The sequence below is a fragment of the Brachycentrus maculatus genome, unplaced genomic scaffold (genome assembly GCF_059751285.1).
Source record: "Brachycentrus maculatus isolate JH-2025_06_01 unplaced genomic scaffold, ASM5975128v1 h1tg000130l, whole genome shotgun sequence".
In the NCBI taxonomy this organism is placed as follows: Eukaryota; Metazoa; Arthropoda; class Insecta; order Trichoptera; family Brachycentridae; genus Brachycentrus; species Brachycentrus maculatus.
In genome coordinates this window covers 281,498-298,125 of record NW_028280883.1, presented here as the reverse complement: position 1 = coordinate 298,125, position 16,628 = coordinate 281,498, and the positions used below count along the sequence as shown (strand labels likewise).

The 16,628-nt window shown below is 38.2% G+C and overlaps 1 protein-coding gene across 1 annotated transcript; it reads right to left on the bottom strand.

Annotated features, from left to right (window-relative positions):
• Window positions 1-9,998: 9,998 nt before the first annotated feature.
• LOC148309337 (protein CFDP2-like) lies at window positions 9,999-16,604 on the bottom strand. Its single transcript, XM_088260245.1, has 2 exons — window positions 15,272-16,604; window positions 9,999-10,162 (listed from the first exon to the last, which is right to left on the bottom strand). The coding sequence occupies exons 1-2, from the start codon at window positions 16,602-16,604 to the stop codon at window positions 9,999-10,001; spliced, it is 1,497 nt and encodes a 498-aa protein (XP_088116371.1).
• Window positions 16,605-16,628: the final 24 nt, after the last annotated feature.

Genomic DNA, 16,628 nt, shown 5'->3' with positions numbered 1-16,628 from the left:
ATACATTTTTTTACTCCTTACCTTAAAATAATTCTTTTCTTTTCAAAACAATGTATTTATTTCGAAGAAATCTTTACTTATATTTCCATACAAAAACGGCGTTTTAAGCAAAAAATCAAAAGCGTCAAATGTAACTTAGGTCCAAAGATTACAGTTACATAAATTCATTAAAATATGTGTCGGTTTGTGGTCCCGTAGTTAGTGTCGCGGACTCTTGAGTCAGAGTTTCTCGGTTCGAACCCACTCTACCACAATTTGATACCTATTTCTGATAATGAGCCACTTTAGCTCACAGAAATAGCGTAAAATTGAAGTTTTTTTTGTAAATAATCAAATCACCAATATTTCTCTTTTTTAATTTAAAATTTTATTAAATTATCATATATATGTAAATAAAAGTGGAATTCAATCCAATAACCGTGTTTAATTTTGGATATATTACCCAACGATTCAGAATGGAATTCTACAATACCAACTGTGCAGTTTTAATAAATACTAAAGTACTACTACTACTACTACTACTACCATCACGCCGTTTCCCCGCAGGGGTAGGCAGAGAGGATGGAACGCCACACTCTTCTGTCCTGACATACACTCCTAGCCTCCTTCACATCCATACATCTAGTCATACATGCCCTCCGATTATGCAGACTTTTGACACCGCCAGATTTTAGGTTCTGATTAATCTGATCGTGCCAAGTCTTTTTCGGTCGTCCACGTTCTGTTTTCCCTCTCACATTCGCCACATATATTTTCTTAGTCATTCTCTCGCTACAATACTAAAGTATCGTATTATTTTTTGACATCTCCTGCAAATGGAGATAATCCAGATTTTGTGAACAAGTATTTGGACACACTCAAAATGTTGTAACTCAAGTATCAAAAAATAAATAATTAAATAAAAAAGGAAGAAATAAAAAAAAAAAACATATTTTAGTATTTTGACATTATTTTATGAAAATATTGTATTTTATAGTTATCATTCGAGCACTGCCCGCAGGGAATGCAGTGTTGCCGGCTCGTCGAGTGCACAGCCAGTATCCAAGCTCAGTCAAGCCGAATCGAGACTATGGAACCACCGCCATACTAGACCCAGGGGTTGCCAACATTAGACCCAGGAGCCAAATCGACACACAGTAACTTCATACATGCAAAAACAATCCCAACAAACCCATTTAAGGGTGTAATCTCAAATATACAAAGTCAGAACGCGACTGAAAGTAGACTGAATGACGTCGAAATGCGATAATATATATTTTTTTAAAGTTAGATAAATCGAAAATCCACTAACAATGATTATAGAAAACACTTGTTTTATACCACTTGAGTTTTATTAAAGACTACAAGTTTCGGAAGTTAAACTTCCATCATTCAGGTCTGTATAATAACTAAAATATAAAATATAAAATTGTTCTATTAATAAGGAGAGGGGAAAGTTAGGGGGAGGTTAGTAAAAAATCCACTTGATGATCTATAAACCTTGTACATAATAAGAAAGGTAAAATAATAAATGCAACAACCATCTAAAAAAAATGTCGAAATGCGATCCCTAAGTCGTCTTACATTCGTATGTGCGGTAAAACGATATTTGATACATGTTCGAATGGTGATGAGAGTAAATAATGCAAGCCTGAGATAAGCACTATCCTTAAAATTAAGAAAGGTGTGTTGAGATGGTTTGGACATGTGGAACGGACAAGTGAAGAAAGATCGGTAAAACAAATTTATTTTATGAAATATGTAGAGCTGGTGCTCTCACCAGTGTGGTAACCAGTCTGTCTTCGCAAACATTATTCGCCTCTTCCACATTCGTGCATCTCATTCGTATAACGAATGTTTGGATAAGGGAGAGACCAAGGTAACAGATGTGGTAAAAGGAATCGCGGAAGTAAAGTGGAACTGGGCAGGTCATGTGGCACGTATGTCTGAGGACAGATGGACGAGTGTGGTGCCTGACTGGAGGCCTAGAGGCGTGGGTAGGTCCCAGACAAGATGGTCCAATGGCATTAGGACAGTGGCGGGCCTGCACTGGAAGAGAGAGAACTGTGGAAGTCCAATAGGGAGGGCTTTGTTCGATACTGGACACAAGAAGAAGGCTGAAGAATAAGAAGGTCATGTGACACGGATGTCTGAGGATAGATGGACTAGTGCGGTGCCTGATTGGAGGCCTAGAGGCGTGGGTAGGTCCCAGACAAGATAGTCCGATGGCATTAGGACAGTGGCCGGCCTGCACTGGAAGAGAGAGAACTGCGGAAGTCCAAGAGGGAGGGCTTTGTTCAATACAGTAAGGAAGTACGCTAAGGTACAATTACGACTCGAATACCACGATTTGTCCACCCCTGAATTATCCCATTCACTGCGGTGAGCACACGTCTTCCGACGCAACTGTGAAAAAACGTTATACTGACTGAGAAAAATAATTGAAGCGCCATTTTAAGAATTATACACGAGAGCGTTTCATCTTCAGTTTACAAAGATCATGAGTCTTCAGACTTGGAGACCAAGACACATTAAAATCAAAAGAAAAGATAATTTCAATCAAATATTACAGGAAAATGATAAAAATGAAAAGGATATCTAATGGCGTTTCTCATGTATTTAATTTTTTATTTTTTTTTGTTCATCACGCTCCACTACTGTACTGGAGGTCCCGTGTTCGATTCTTAGGGGGGGGGGGGTCAAATAACTATGCCTTTTTTTCACCCTCATGTTTATTCAATATTACCCTGGACTGGTACCTGAAGCGGAGGGCTGATCACCTTTCCTTCATGTGTTAACGATCAAGATCTGCGTTTATATGATGCTGTGCCCTATGTACCATCCGGTGCAGATGAGGGTTTGAAGAAGTGAGTAGCAATACAGGTATAGTACTGCATACTTTACTAATTTTTCAATAATTTAAAAACAAAATTAGAACTAACTAACTAACTAACTAACCATCACGCCGCTTCCCCGCAGGGGTAGGCAGAGAGAATTGAACGCCACACTACTCTGTCCTTGCAAACATTCTTTGCCTCTTCTACATTCATGCATCTCCTCATACATACCCGACGATTATTACGACTCCTGACCCGGCCGCTTTCAAGTATTTGACATACCTGATTGTTAGGTTTTATTTAATAATTTTAACTAACTAACAAACCGTCACGCCGCTTCCCAGCAGGGGTAGGCAGAGAGTATAGAACGCCATACCCCTCTGTCTTTGCAAACATTCTTTGCCTCTTCCACGTTCATGCATCTCCTCATACATACCCGTAATAAATTTATGTTATAAGAAATGCGTTATTCAGTCTGCGTGCTTTTTTAATGTTATCTAGCAAACATTCGTCTTCAAAATGTTGTTCGGATTCCCTGGGACTTCGGATATCCGCGGTTCGGCTTCCGGGTTCGACGGTGTCTTTTGAACGCTTCTTCTGTGATTTGGTAATCAGTGGTCACCCTAGCATTGAATGTTGATTTCGGCATTCATAGAAAAATGTAAATACCGTGAATCTACCAATACATTAAAGTCAGTGAAAATACAACCAACAAGTCAAAAAGTCAGTCCTTTTTTATAAATCTAAGTGATTTTAACATAATAATAATAAAAATGTTTAACAAAATAATTTTTTACTAAAAATTCGCTCTTTTTTAGGTTATTTTGCTGTTTTTGTTACGTTTGGTACATTTAATGAGAGATTATGTTCAAATATTTATTACCATTGCAGTGCCCTATGCACCAATGGGTGTTAAAACAATAAATTAATAAGTGTATATATTATTTCCATCGTATTATTGGTCCTGGAACCAATTCTTATGTGCGGAAGCGAAGCATGGAGTTGGCAAAAGAAGGATGAAAGTGGACTGAATGCAGTCGAAATGAGATGTTTTAGTGCAGCAAACGTAATACGCATCAATACAAGAATAGCTACGTATCTGTTGCGTATGTTTTATATGATACAGTGCCCAATGCACCATTGGGTTGCGGATAAGGGTTTGATATATATATATATATATATATATATATATATATATATATATATATATATATATATATATATATATATATATATATATATATATATATATATATATATATATATATATATATATATATATATATATATATATATATATATATATATATATATATATATATATATATATATATATATATATATATATATATATATATATATATATATATATATATATATATATATATATATATATATATATATATATATATATATATATATATTTATATATATATATATATATATATACACATATATAAACAGTGATTTGTGGGTTATAACACTATGCTGCTTCAAACGTCAGACAGAAGCAAGACGTCACGCGGAGTAATAATGAAAAAAAAGTCATTAAAAACTTTTATTGAAAAAACGGACCCTTTTGTGGCGTGGTGATCACCGGACCGTGTAACTATTCCGGCGTATGTCTATAATAAAGTACAGGGAGTAATGTCTCTTTTAAAAAGAGATTTAAGGTATAATATTGCATGAGTTTTTGAGGCTATTTGCGGCTGAATGCATTCTGAGCGCTTATACCTGACGCATTCAACCTGTTTCCAGGATGTAGCTGGTGTAGTGTCATGAAAGGTGGTTTTTCGATCATGTGAAGAGGTCTAATACATTTATTTTACAACTTTTGAGTGTGTCCAAATACTTCTTCACAAAATCTGGATTATCTCCAATTACAGGAGTTATTTTCATACTATTTTTTGACATATCGCTCACACGTCATAAATCAAAAAACTAGATTTTTCAGGAGAACGTTTTTAAAGTTAAAACATAAAATACAATGTATGAAGAATAAATATCAAGCCACTTATTTAACTTCTTACTATGCAACAGATCTTTTTATGTAAAACCTGAATGTTTTTTCTCCATTTGAAAAATATTTAGTATATTTAAAAAAATAATTACACAATACCTTTTCTTCAAAATGCAAAAATAACACTTTCTGCCCTGTAGCGGGTAAATATTAAGTTTAAAATATCCCGCTTTTGCTGGGATATAGTACATTTTCTGGCCATTCCGAAAACATGCACAACTGAAAAATGTCGATTTTTGAAATACGACGTTGTTGAAAGGAGTGAGCGATATGTTATCATTTTGACGAATTATATAAATATGGATTGTAATTCTACGTCTTCTTCTTCAAACCCTTATCCGCACCCCAATGGTGCATAGGGCACTGCGTCATATAAACGCAGTGTTATCTTTTTTTTTTTTTTTTTATTTATCTATTTTTATAAATCGCAATTTTTAACATATATTAAAAATAAAAATAAAAAGTTATTTTGCAGAGACCCACCAAGCCACCTTGTGTGTCTTGTCGGTGGAGTTCTTTTTGCATACATTTTTTTATTGTTTTTTAACCATTTTAACCTAATATATACACACAAAAAAAGAGAAAAATTAACAATATAATCTTTTTTACAATGTTCATAAAATTAACTCTTGATCATTTACCCATTCCTTTATTTTGCCTTTGTTCCATCTTTTATTTTGACCTTTATTTTGATATTTTATCTTGATCGTTAACACATAAAAAAATCACTTATATTTATTTGACCCCCCTGGGAATCGATCCCGGGACCTCCAGAACGGTAGCCGAATGTGCTGACTACTAGGTACACTACGGATATGATTATAAAAATTATTTTTATTTAAGTAAAATATTATGTAAATATTTAGTTGAGGGCTGATCACCTTTTCTTCACGATCACCTTTTCTTAACGATCAAGATAACGCTGCGTTAGCGCGATCGACGTTCCCTACGTAAAGAGCTCTAACTACATTTTTGTCAATTTTGAGATGTTTGGTGTATGTTATCAACTAACCACTATCTACAAATATAAATAATATACAACATTTTGAGTGTGTCCAAATACTTGTTCACAAAATCTGGATTATCTCCAATTACAGGAGCTATTTTCATATTATTTTTGACATCTCATCAAAGATGAAGAAGAATATGGATGTCTCTAGTGAAGTTCTAGTGATTCAAGAACAAGGTTTCTAAATTGGTTCATATATATAGAACTTCCAAGAATTTGAGTAGTGTGGTTGTCAATAATGGGTAGAATTGGTGAATGTTACACGTGTGTAAAGTGATCACTTAAACCAGCCTATGACGGTCGTCAGCCCCGTAAATGCCCAGACTTCCATATTCTTCTTCATCTTTGATGAGATGTCAAAAATAATATGAAAATAACTCCTGTAATTGGAGATAATCCAGATTTTGTGAACAAGTATTTGGACACATTCAAAATGTTGTAAATAAATTGTCTGGTCAAATTATAAGCTTAAATAATATATATAAAATAAATTACGCCTAGTTTTTAGGCGTATAAGACGCCATCTACATGGAATTTTTGAAATAAACTGAACTCCTAAAACACTAACTACTTAATTTTGACAAAGCATAAAGTTTTTAAACGATTTAATACATTATTTTATCGTGTTTCTGAATGTATTATACTAGTTTAGAATTTCAGATAAAACCGTTAATTAATAATAAAAAAAAATACGTTGAAAAAATCTTCTAAGCTTTCTCCTGTAAAGCAACAGATTTGCAGATAGAGTACTTTACGTAGGGGCCGTCGAGCGATGATATGATGCAGTGTCCTATGCACCATCGGGTGCGGATAAGGGTTTGAATACATGAATGAATGAATACAAATACAGATATAAAATCGTATATTAGACCCTTGTTACCTCAAGCGAATGGTCACTATAAATATTGTTACCTGTTGACTTTTGCTATATTACGGTATCTTAATACTTCAAACACCGCTCTTACATCCTCGGACGTCCTATGACGGGTCATGGGTTGGAAGGGAGGGGGGGGGAGAGAGAGAGAACGTCGAGAGATAGAGACAGCTGTCCGAGAGGTGGGAGTACGCCATTTTGGTGCAGACTCTTCCGCGTGAAGAGTTCTGACCGCACGTCGAGAAATCACAGTAAAAACTGTCTGTTCAACGTTCAACGAAACGACAATCAACCTTTGCTGGAAGAAATAGAAACTCACATCCTAAGTTAAATCATAGAACTAAGTAACCTCAATGCGAACTTTTATTAATATAATACTAAAACCCTTACCGCACCCCAATGGTGCATAGGGCACTGCTTCATATGAACGCAGTGTTATCTCGATCGATTACACATAAAGGAAAGGTGATCAGCCCTCCACTTCAGGTACAAGTCCAGTGTAATATTGGATAAATATTAGAGTGAAAAAATCACTTAAATTTATTAAACCCCCCTGGGAATCGAACCCGGGACCTCCAGAACGGTAGGCGAGCATGCCGACCATAACACTACGGAGGCGGACAGACTGCTAAATTTTAATCAGTATAAACTTTTGCCTCAAGCGATTTTTTTAATATTTTCTCATTTGTTTATTTTAAATATACTTCTTACCTCTTGTTTTTTTTAATTTTTTTAAATATGCTTCTTATGCCTACTACAATAAATATAAATAATTATCTTAGTATATATTATTAAAGATATAATTATCTGTTTATTGTTTTTATGTTTTGCCATGTATTAGTATTAGTTTTGGTCATTTACAAATATTATTAGATTAAAACCAATATTTTTAGCTTTTCCACTTTTTTTATTTGACCAGCGACCGGGTTTCGTCGTTACCGACATCATCAGACTGGTGGGAGGCTACACAAATTGTTATGTTATATATGAAACATTTTAAAACGGGAGTTTTATATATAACATAACAATTTGTATAGCCTCCCACCAGTCTGATGATGTCGGTAACGACGAAACCCGGTCGCTGGTCAAATAAAAAAGTGGAAAAGCTAAAAATATTGGTTTTAATCTAATAATATATTAAAAATGCAACTCCATCACGAAGTGTCAGTGGATAATATAAATCTATTATTTTTTGTTACTTTATTATTTGTGTTCCAGTCTTGTAAACCTTAATTCCATGTCCTAAAATAAGAAATAGAAATTACTCATCGGGAATATTATATGTATATATGACTTATATATGTACTGTAATATGTTTTGAAAAAAAAAATAATAAAAAAAAGATAGCGAGTGTATTTTCACTCATGAATTACATGAAATTATAGTAACTTTAAACAAAAAGAGTAAATCCACTCACGAGTAGGCATAAGCTATAAAACTTAAAAAGTTGAAGCCTGAGTAGGGTCATGATAAGTGGTGTTGCATAAGCCGTAGATTTCAGAGTCACTTGGACGTTAGGTTATTCAAAAAAAGTGAGCCAGTCAATGTGATGTTTTTCAGCTAAGGTTTGTTATTATAAAAAAAACTATTAAAAAAACATAACTTTTTGGTCATTTGTGGGGAGTTTCTTATAAATTTCAATAAAAAGCACTAAATTTGTTCATTCCGCCTCCGCCTCCGTAGTGTAATGGTCAGCACGCTCGGCTACCGTTCTGGAGGATCCGGGTTCGATTCCCAGGGGGGGGTAAAATAAATATGATTTTTTCACTCCAATATTTATTCAATATTACCCTGGACTGGTACCTGAAGCGGAGGGCTGATCACCTTTCCTTCATGTGTAAACGATCAAGATAACACTGCGTTTATATGACGCAGTGCCCTATGCACCATTGGGGTGCGGATAAGGGTTTTGTTCATGCAAGTAGAAGACGTTACATCAACTCCATTCGATTTAGTCTACCATGCATCTATGCTATGCTAGTTGAATCATTGAAATTTTGTTGAATCGCGCGTGGGAACGCCATTATCGCCGAGTCGATGTCCTTTTCACTCAGACGGAAGACTCGGGAGACATCTATTTGTTATTTGTTACCCACATACCTCAAATTGAATAACAATATAAGTGTAATTCTAGGTTATGTGCACTAAGGACTGTGTTATGTAATCCATGTCTGTATAAGCGCCCTTGAGGTAGTATTTTACGAAAATGGCGCTATATAAATTATCCAAAATTATATATATATATATATATATATATATATATATACAAAGATAGATATATGTTTCATCCCTAGTTTATACCTACAACATAGTTATCTTCCGTTTACAACATGGTTATCTTCCTTTTACAACAGACGCCATGTTTATCTGCATATCTGGGCTGTAACCCCCGTAAATACCCAGACTTCCATACATATATATACCTATATAGATGGATGTTTCATCCCAAGTTTAGACACATATACATAGATGTTACATCCCATGTTAAGACACCTATAACATAGTTTCTTCCGTTTACAACAGACGCCATGTTTATCTGCATATCTGGGCTGTAACCCCCGTAAATACCCAGACTTCCATACATATATAAACCTATACAGATGGATGTTTCATCCCAAGTTTAGACACATATAGATAGATGTTACATCCCATGTTTAGACACCTATAACATGGTTATCTTCCGTTTACAACAGACGCCATATCTGCATATCTGGGCTGTAACCCCCGTAAATACCCAGACTTCCATACATATATATACCTATATAGCTGGATGTTTCATCCCAAGTTTAGATACATATAGATAGATGTTACATCCCATGTTTAGACACCTATAACATAGTTATCTTCCGTTTACAACAGACGCCATGTTTATCTGCATATCTAGGCTGTAACCCCCGTAAATACCCAGACTTCCATACATATATAAACCTATACAGATGGATGTTTCATCCCAAGTTTAGACACATATAGATAGATGTTACATCCCATGTTTAGACACCTATAACATGGTTATCTTCCGTTTACAACAGACGCCATGTTTATCTGCATATCTGGGCTGTAGGCCCCGTAAATACCCAGACTCCCATATAATAAACATATCTACATAGATGGATGTTTCATCCCATGTTTAGACACCTATAACATGGTTATCTTCGTTTACAACAGACGCCATGTTTATCTGCATATCTGGACTGTGGGCTACTTAGACTCCCATTCATTTATACCTATATGGATGGATGTTTCATCCCAAGTTTAGACACCTATAACACAGAGTGGACATCATATATATCTGCAGATCGGGCGCACGTCGCAGCGCCTGACATCTCGACTAGTGCGATTCTCGTGGCGAGAGATGTCGGATCTCTTCCAGGCGCCCAAAAAACCGTCCGAAACTGGTTCTAACGGGATCTCTGGTTCATCGAACTCTCTCTCGCTACCGGACGCTGGGATAATGCTCTGACTACATAACACTCTTCCTGATTCGATTCCTTGCGGGGCCTACTTTCGAATTACATTTATTATTTATTTAAACTTCATGTAGAGAAAAATAAATAAGTAGATTGCCGGGCTTAATGCTACATCTTCCAACCAACCAAAAACAGATTAGTGATATTGATCAAAACGTTTGATACCCTATATAGCTGTTTGCAATCAGAGGGTAGATAATACTTGAACATGAAATACATTCGAACCCTTATCCGCACCCCAATGGTGCATAGGGCACTGCATTATATAAACGCAGTGTTATCTTGGTCGTTAACACACGAAGGAAAGGTGATCAGCCCTCCGCTTCAGGTAACAGTCCAGGGTAATATTGAATAAATATTAGAGTGAAAAAATTGTAAAAAATATTAACAATAAATTGTAACAATTATTGTAATAAATATTAGACCCCCTTCTGGGAATCGAACCCGGGACCTCCAGAACGGTAGCCGAGCGCGCTGACCATTACACTACGGAGACGGACATGAAAAAAAACATAAAATACCAATTGACATTTCAAAAAACATAAATTACAGAAGATGATAATAAGGAGGGCAAAAGAAAAAGGGAGTTTAGGGAAGGAGGTAGAGGGAAAAACTAAGGGAGGAGGTTTGATGGACAGTTAGGATTTTAATGATAGATAGTAATGTCTCAGACGTTTCTTGAAAGTTATTAGAGAAGGTGCATTTGTTTACGCAGAGAGGTAATTCATTCCATAGTCTGGCCGCTTGGACAGAGAAGGAATTACTGAAGATTACTACTAGTATAAAATTAGTTAGTTAATCCAACATCGTAACCAAGGCCTATTGGTGAACCTACGACGGCCATAAGTCCTGTAAATGCCCAGACTTCTATATTTTTTAAAATTATTATTTAATATGGTTACAAGTTTTTTTTTAATAATTTACATTCATTTTTCTTTTACGTTCAACATCTACTTTTACAAGCTTAAAATTAAAAACGAAGTTCTCTCCAATAAAGAGACTGAGCTCTTGTGCTTGGAGTGGGACTTACACTTGTTAGTTATATTTGTTGGTAATGAAATTTATTTTTATTAAAAGGATAAAAAAAAAACCTGTTTTTTATTTTTCTTAACATATATTCGTCCGCCTCCGTAGTGTAATGGTCAGCACGCTCGGCTACCGTTCTGGAGGTCCCGGGTTCGATTCCCAAGGGGGGTAAAATAAATATAAGTAATTTTTTCACTGTAATATTTATTCAATATTACCATGGACTGGTACCTGAAGCGGAGGGCTGATCACCTTTTGTTCATGTGTAAAACGATCATGATAACACTGCGTTTATAAGTACCTTCTGACAATATTAAAAAAAAATACATTTGTAAGCACTGAGATCGCGTACATAGTAAATCGATATTCATATCGTGGTGTGTCCCAATTTTCACATAATTTGTCTTGGATTTGATCTTTGATCTTTCCATTTTCCCCTTTTCCTCCCTCCCGTCCCTCTTCCAGGTATTTTTTTTTTATTAAATTACACATGTGGAAGTCCTCACCGAAAAGTTACACCTCCAATATTGCATAAAAAATCGATTAAATGCAAATCTGTTCTGTTTACTGTATTCTATCGAAATCTTAATTAAAGTTGGGATAAAACTTTGGACTAAGTAGATTCTACTTAGGCCAAAAATGCAATAAAATGTATTACAAAAAAATGTCCCTTACTGTGTTTTAAGTTTGGACAGCCGTAACAGCTACCAAAAAAAAAAACAAGAATTAATCATTCTTATGATGTGTTATTATTGGCTAATAAATTAATGTGAAAAATCACAAGACTATCGGTAACATTCCTATTGAAATCTGTAGAGAAGTAACGGAGATATGAAGGTTTAAACTTTAGATATTTTAATAAAACGTAAAACGGACACCGCTATACGTCAGCAAATGTTACGCCATCGGTTGTGTTATGGGGCGTATCCCTTTATGTATCTGCTTTATAGAGCTGTAATAGTAGTAGTGCGGATTCGTTTCTGTGACGTCATTTGTTACCAACTTACGAAATCAACGTTTTTACGAAGGCGAACATACTCAATTAATATTTTCAGTCATCATTTTATTTTGGAAAATTCGCCTTCGAAAAAACGTTATTTTCGTAAGTTGGCAATGAATGGCGTCACAGAAACAATGGAGTTATTATAATATTAGTAACATTGCTAAATTATTGGCGGCTCTATTTGTTGATGTCTATGGTCCACCCTCCCCTCATATTTGTAAAACACAAATGGTAGTGTAAACAAACAATCCACACTACTACTATTACAGCTCTATAAACCATGGACAATAAATCATATGACGTCATAAAACGTTTGATGACGGAAATTTGATGACGTATGCGAACGCACGTTTTTCGTTTTATTCAAATATATAAAGTTTAAACTTTAATATCTCCCTTAGTTCCCTACAGATTTCAATACCGATAGTCTTGTGATTTTTCATATTAATTTATTACTTATTGGATTATTGAATCTAACATCAGAGGAAGACCGAGAAAAACATGGCGCGATCAGGTATGCCAAATACTTGAAAGTGGTCAGGTTAGGAGTTGTAACAATCGGCGGGTATGTATGAGGAGATGCATGAACGTGGAAGAGGCGAAGAATGTTTGCAAGGACAGAGTGGTGTGGCGCTCTATTCTCTCTGCCCACCCCTGCGGGGAAGCGGTGTGATGGTTAGTTAGTTAGTTAGAATCCAACATCGTAACAAAGGCCTATTGGTGAACCTATGACAGCCGTAAGTCCTGTAAATGCCCAGACTTCTATATTTTTTAAAATTATTATTTAATATGGTTACAAGTTTAAAAAAAAAAAATTAATTCATTTTCCTTTTACATTCAACATCTACTTTTACAATCTTAAAATTAAAAAACGAAGTTCTCTCCAATAAAGAGACTGAGCTCTTGTGCTTGGAGAGAAATTTACACTTGTTAGTTATGTTTGTTGGTGATGAAATTAATTTTTATTAAAAGGATAAAAAAAAAAACCTGTTTTTTATTTTTCTTAACATATATTCGTCTGCCTCCGTAGTGTAATGGTCAGCACGCTCGGCTACCGTTCTGGAGGTCCCGGGTTCGATTCCCAAGGGGGGTAAAGTAAATATAAGTAATTTTTTCGCTGTAATATTTATTCAATATTACCCTGAACTGGTACCTGAAGCGGAGGGCTGATCATCTTTCCTTCATGTGTAAAACGATCATGATATAAATAATAATAACCATATCCGCTCCCTAGGTGGAGCATATGGAGTCCACAAACTGTCTCCAGGCTTTTCTGTCGGCTGCCAGCTCCCTTGCATCCTCCCAAGTCAGATCCGCGTCGCGAAGTTCTGACGAGAACTGCCGACGAATTGTCAGCAATGGTCGTCCTGGGCGGCGCGAACCTGATGCCTTGTAAAAGAGGCAAGCTTGATTAAGGCTCTCAGGAGGCATGCGGAGTACGTGGCCAAGCCAACTGAATCGCCTTTTTTTGACGACAGTTGTGACCAAGATTTGCTGCGTCCTACGCCTTATCTCTTCATTCCTCACAAAGTCAAACCACCGCACGCCTAAGATTCTCCGCAAACACCTGTTCTCAAAGCTTAGTACACGGCTGCTTTGGGCCCTTGTAAGGTGCCATGTTTCACAGCCGTATAAGAGAACAGGAGCAATGCAGGCATTGTATAGGCGGCATTTGGTTTTCACCGAGTATAAATCCGATCTCCAGACAGCCTTCATACTGTTGAATGCGGACCCAGCGAGTCCTAATCGCACTCCCAGTTCCTTTTGAAGGCTGCCATTTTCAGTCGCGTACACTCCCAAGTACTTGAAACTCTCGACCCTTTCGATGCGCTGGTTACTCAACGTCAAGGGTTGTTGGGCATCTAGGCATGAGCTGTTGCACAACACATGGGTTTTTGCAACATTTATTGTAAGCCCCATGTGCGTAGAGTACCTATTTACCCTGTCGACGATCAATTGAAGACCCTCGACGGAGTCATCAATTAAAACAGCATCATCTGCGTACTCTAGGTCGCAGAGTTTCCGGGAGGGGGAGATGGATATACCTCGGTCAGATGGTAATGACTTTCGAAGAATGAAATCCATGAGGATGATGAAGAGAAACGGTGCAAGGACGCAGCCTTGTCTGACTCCGGTAGAGACCCCAAACCAATCCGTGACAACATCGTCAACTCTCATTCGGCATTCACTATTGAGGTGAAGGGACTTAATTAGCTCCACTAATTTCGCAGGCACCCCATAAGCTTCCAGTACTTTCCAGAGTGTGGGCCTGTGCGGACTATCAAACGCTTTCTCATAGTCTACAAAACACATCGCCAGAGAACTGTTAAATTCCTGGCTCTGCTGTAGAATGTGACGAATATTATGGATTTGATCCGCACAGGACCTGCCAGGCAGAAACCCTGCCTGGTTTTCTCTGAGCACCTGCATAATGGGGGCTCGGATTCTCTGCAAGATTACGTGGGCAAGCGCCTTCCCAGGTACGCTGAGTAGCGTAATGCCGCGGTAGTTGTCACAGTTGAGTGGATCACCCTTCTTATGTAACACGGTAATCTCCCCATTTACCCAGTCTCTAGGGCATCGCTCTTCTTCCCACACACTGGACATTAATTGGTGTAAAGGGCCAATAATGCCAGTAACGCTGCATTTCAAGAATTCCGGGTGGATACCATCAACACCAGGGGCAGTCCCATTTTTCAATTTCGACACGGCAGCTATAATTTCTGCCTGTGTCGGTGGACCATCAGGTATGGCGACCGCCCGCGGAATGCTTGACGCAGCCTCCGTGGGAATATCGAGGATGATTGGAGGAGGAGGGCGATTCAAGACCCTGTGGAAATGATCACGCCATATTTCCTTTATACGATCCGCGTCAGATTCGGTAACTCTATTTGTGTTTTTCACAGCTTCAGGGGTTACCGAATTCTTTCCGCAGATCTTCCTTGTTATTTGGAATAATTTCCGCGTGTCATTTCCTTGGGCAGCATGTTCCGCCGTTACAATAAGAGAATCGAGATGACGGCGCTTATCGAGTCTGCATGATCGTTTGACTATACGATCTTGGCGCCTGTAGTCATCTCTGAGGGTGTCCAGTTGGTAGGGGTCACTTTCACTGTCCCTCAGTGCTTTTAAGTGAGCGCGCTCAGCCATCTTTCCCCAGGTCTCATCTGACATCCAATGGGGTCTTTCTCCTATCCTGGGGCCAAGAACCTCATTGGCGGAAGAGTTGAGAGCCGATTTGAGACTGGCCCACTGTGCCTCAATCGAGTCAACATTAATGGGCTGAGGATCGGTGTCTTGCTGGACACGTTGTCCGACCGTTTCCTCGAATCTCAATCTTATTTCGGCACTCTTCAACTTGTCTAAGTTGATTCTCTTCCGCCGAGGACATCTCGGCAGACGTTTGAGCTGCAGACAGATTCTTCCGACGAGTAACTCGTGATCACTATGAATGTCGGCCCCTCTGTAGGACCTGACATCGAGGAGCTCTCGCCGGTTAGCACGTCCATAGAGGATGTGATCTATCTGCGCTCTTGTTCGTCCGTCAGGGGAGGTCCAGGTGTACTTATGGATGGACCTATGGGGAAATAGCGTACCACCAATGACAAGGTCGTTAATACTAGCGAACTCGACCAGTCTTTCTCCATTGCCATTGGCTTGCCCATAGCCGTGCCTTCCCATCACCGTTGGGGCAAGTGATGGGTCTGTTCCGACTCTCGCGTTAAAATCTCCCAATACTACCACGCGGGTTCTTCTTGGGAGAGAGGCGATGACCGCATGGAGAGAGTCGTAGAAGGCATCTTTTGTTTGGGCATCTGCAATTTCGGTAGGCGCGTAGCACTGTAGGACAGTGACAGAACTATCGGCCGTTTGGAGGGTGACGCGTATAAGCCTTTCAGAAATTGGTTCCCAACTAAGCAAGCACTTTGCTGCTCTTTCTGAAAGGAGAATTGCCACCCCTTGACGGTGATATCGTTCTTGGCCGGAGTGCAGACACATGTGACTATCCAACAACCTCTTTCCAGATCCTTTCCATCGCGACTCGCTCAGTCCTAGGATATCTAACTTGTAGTCATCCATGATACGAGTCGCGTGAATATCTTTTCCGTGGACCTGCATTGTCCGCACATTGTACGTTCCAATGCGGAAAGATGAATTGTTGGATAGGAGCCGTTTAGTGAGCGCAGTCCTAATACCACAGCCGGGTCGGGGGGTGCCAGAGAAGCCGGTGTCCGAGGCATTTCGTGGACTTATCGTAATCAAAGGGTTTAGGGAGGCAGAGTGATTGGCCCAGCGCTCCCGAGGCCTGAGGTCCGAGGACCCCTCAACAGGTCGGCTCAACCTTGTTTCCCGCTTTGTCTGGCCTCTCTTCACCAACCTGCTTGGCATGGGAGACCCTTCTGGTAGTTAGAC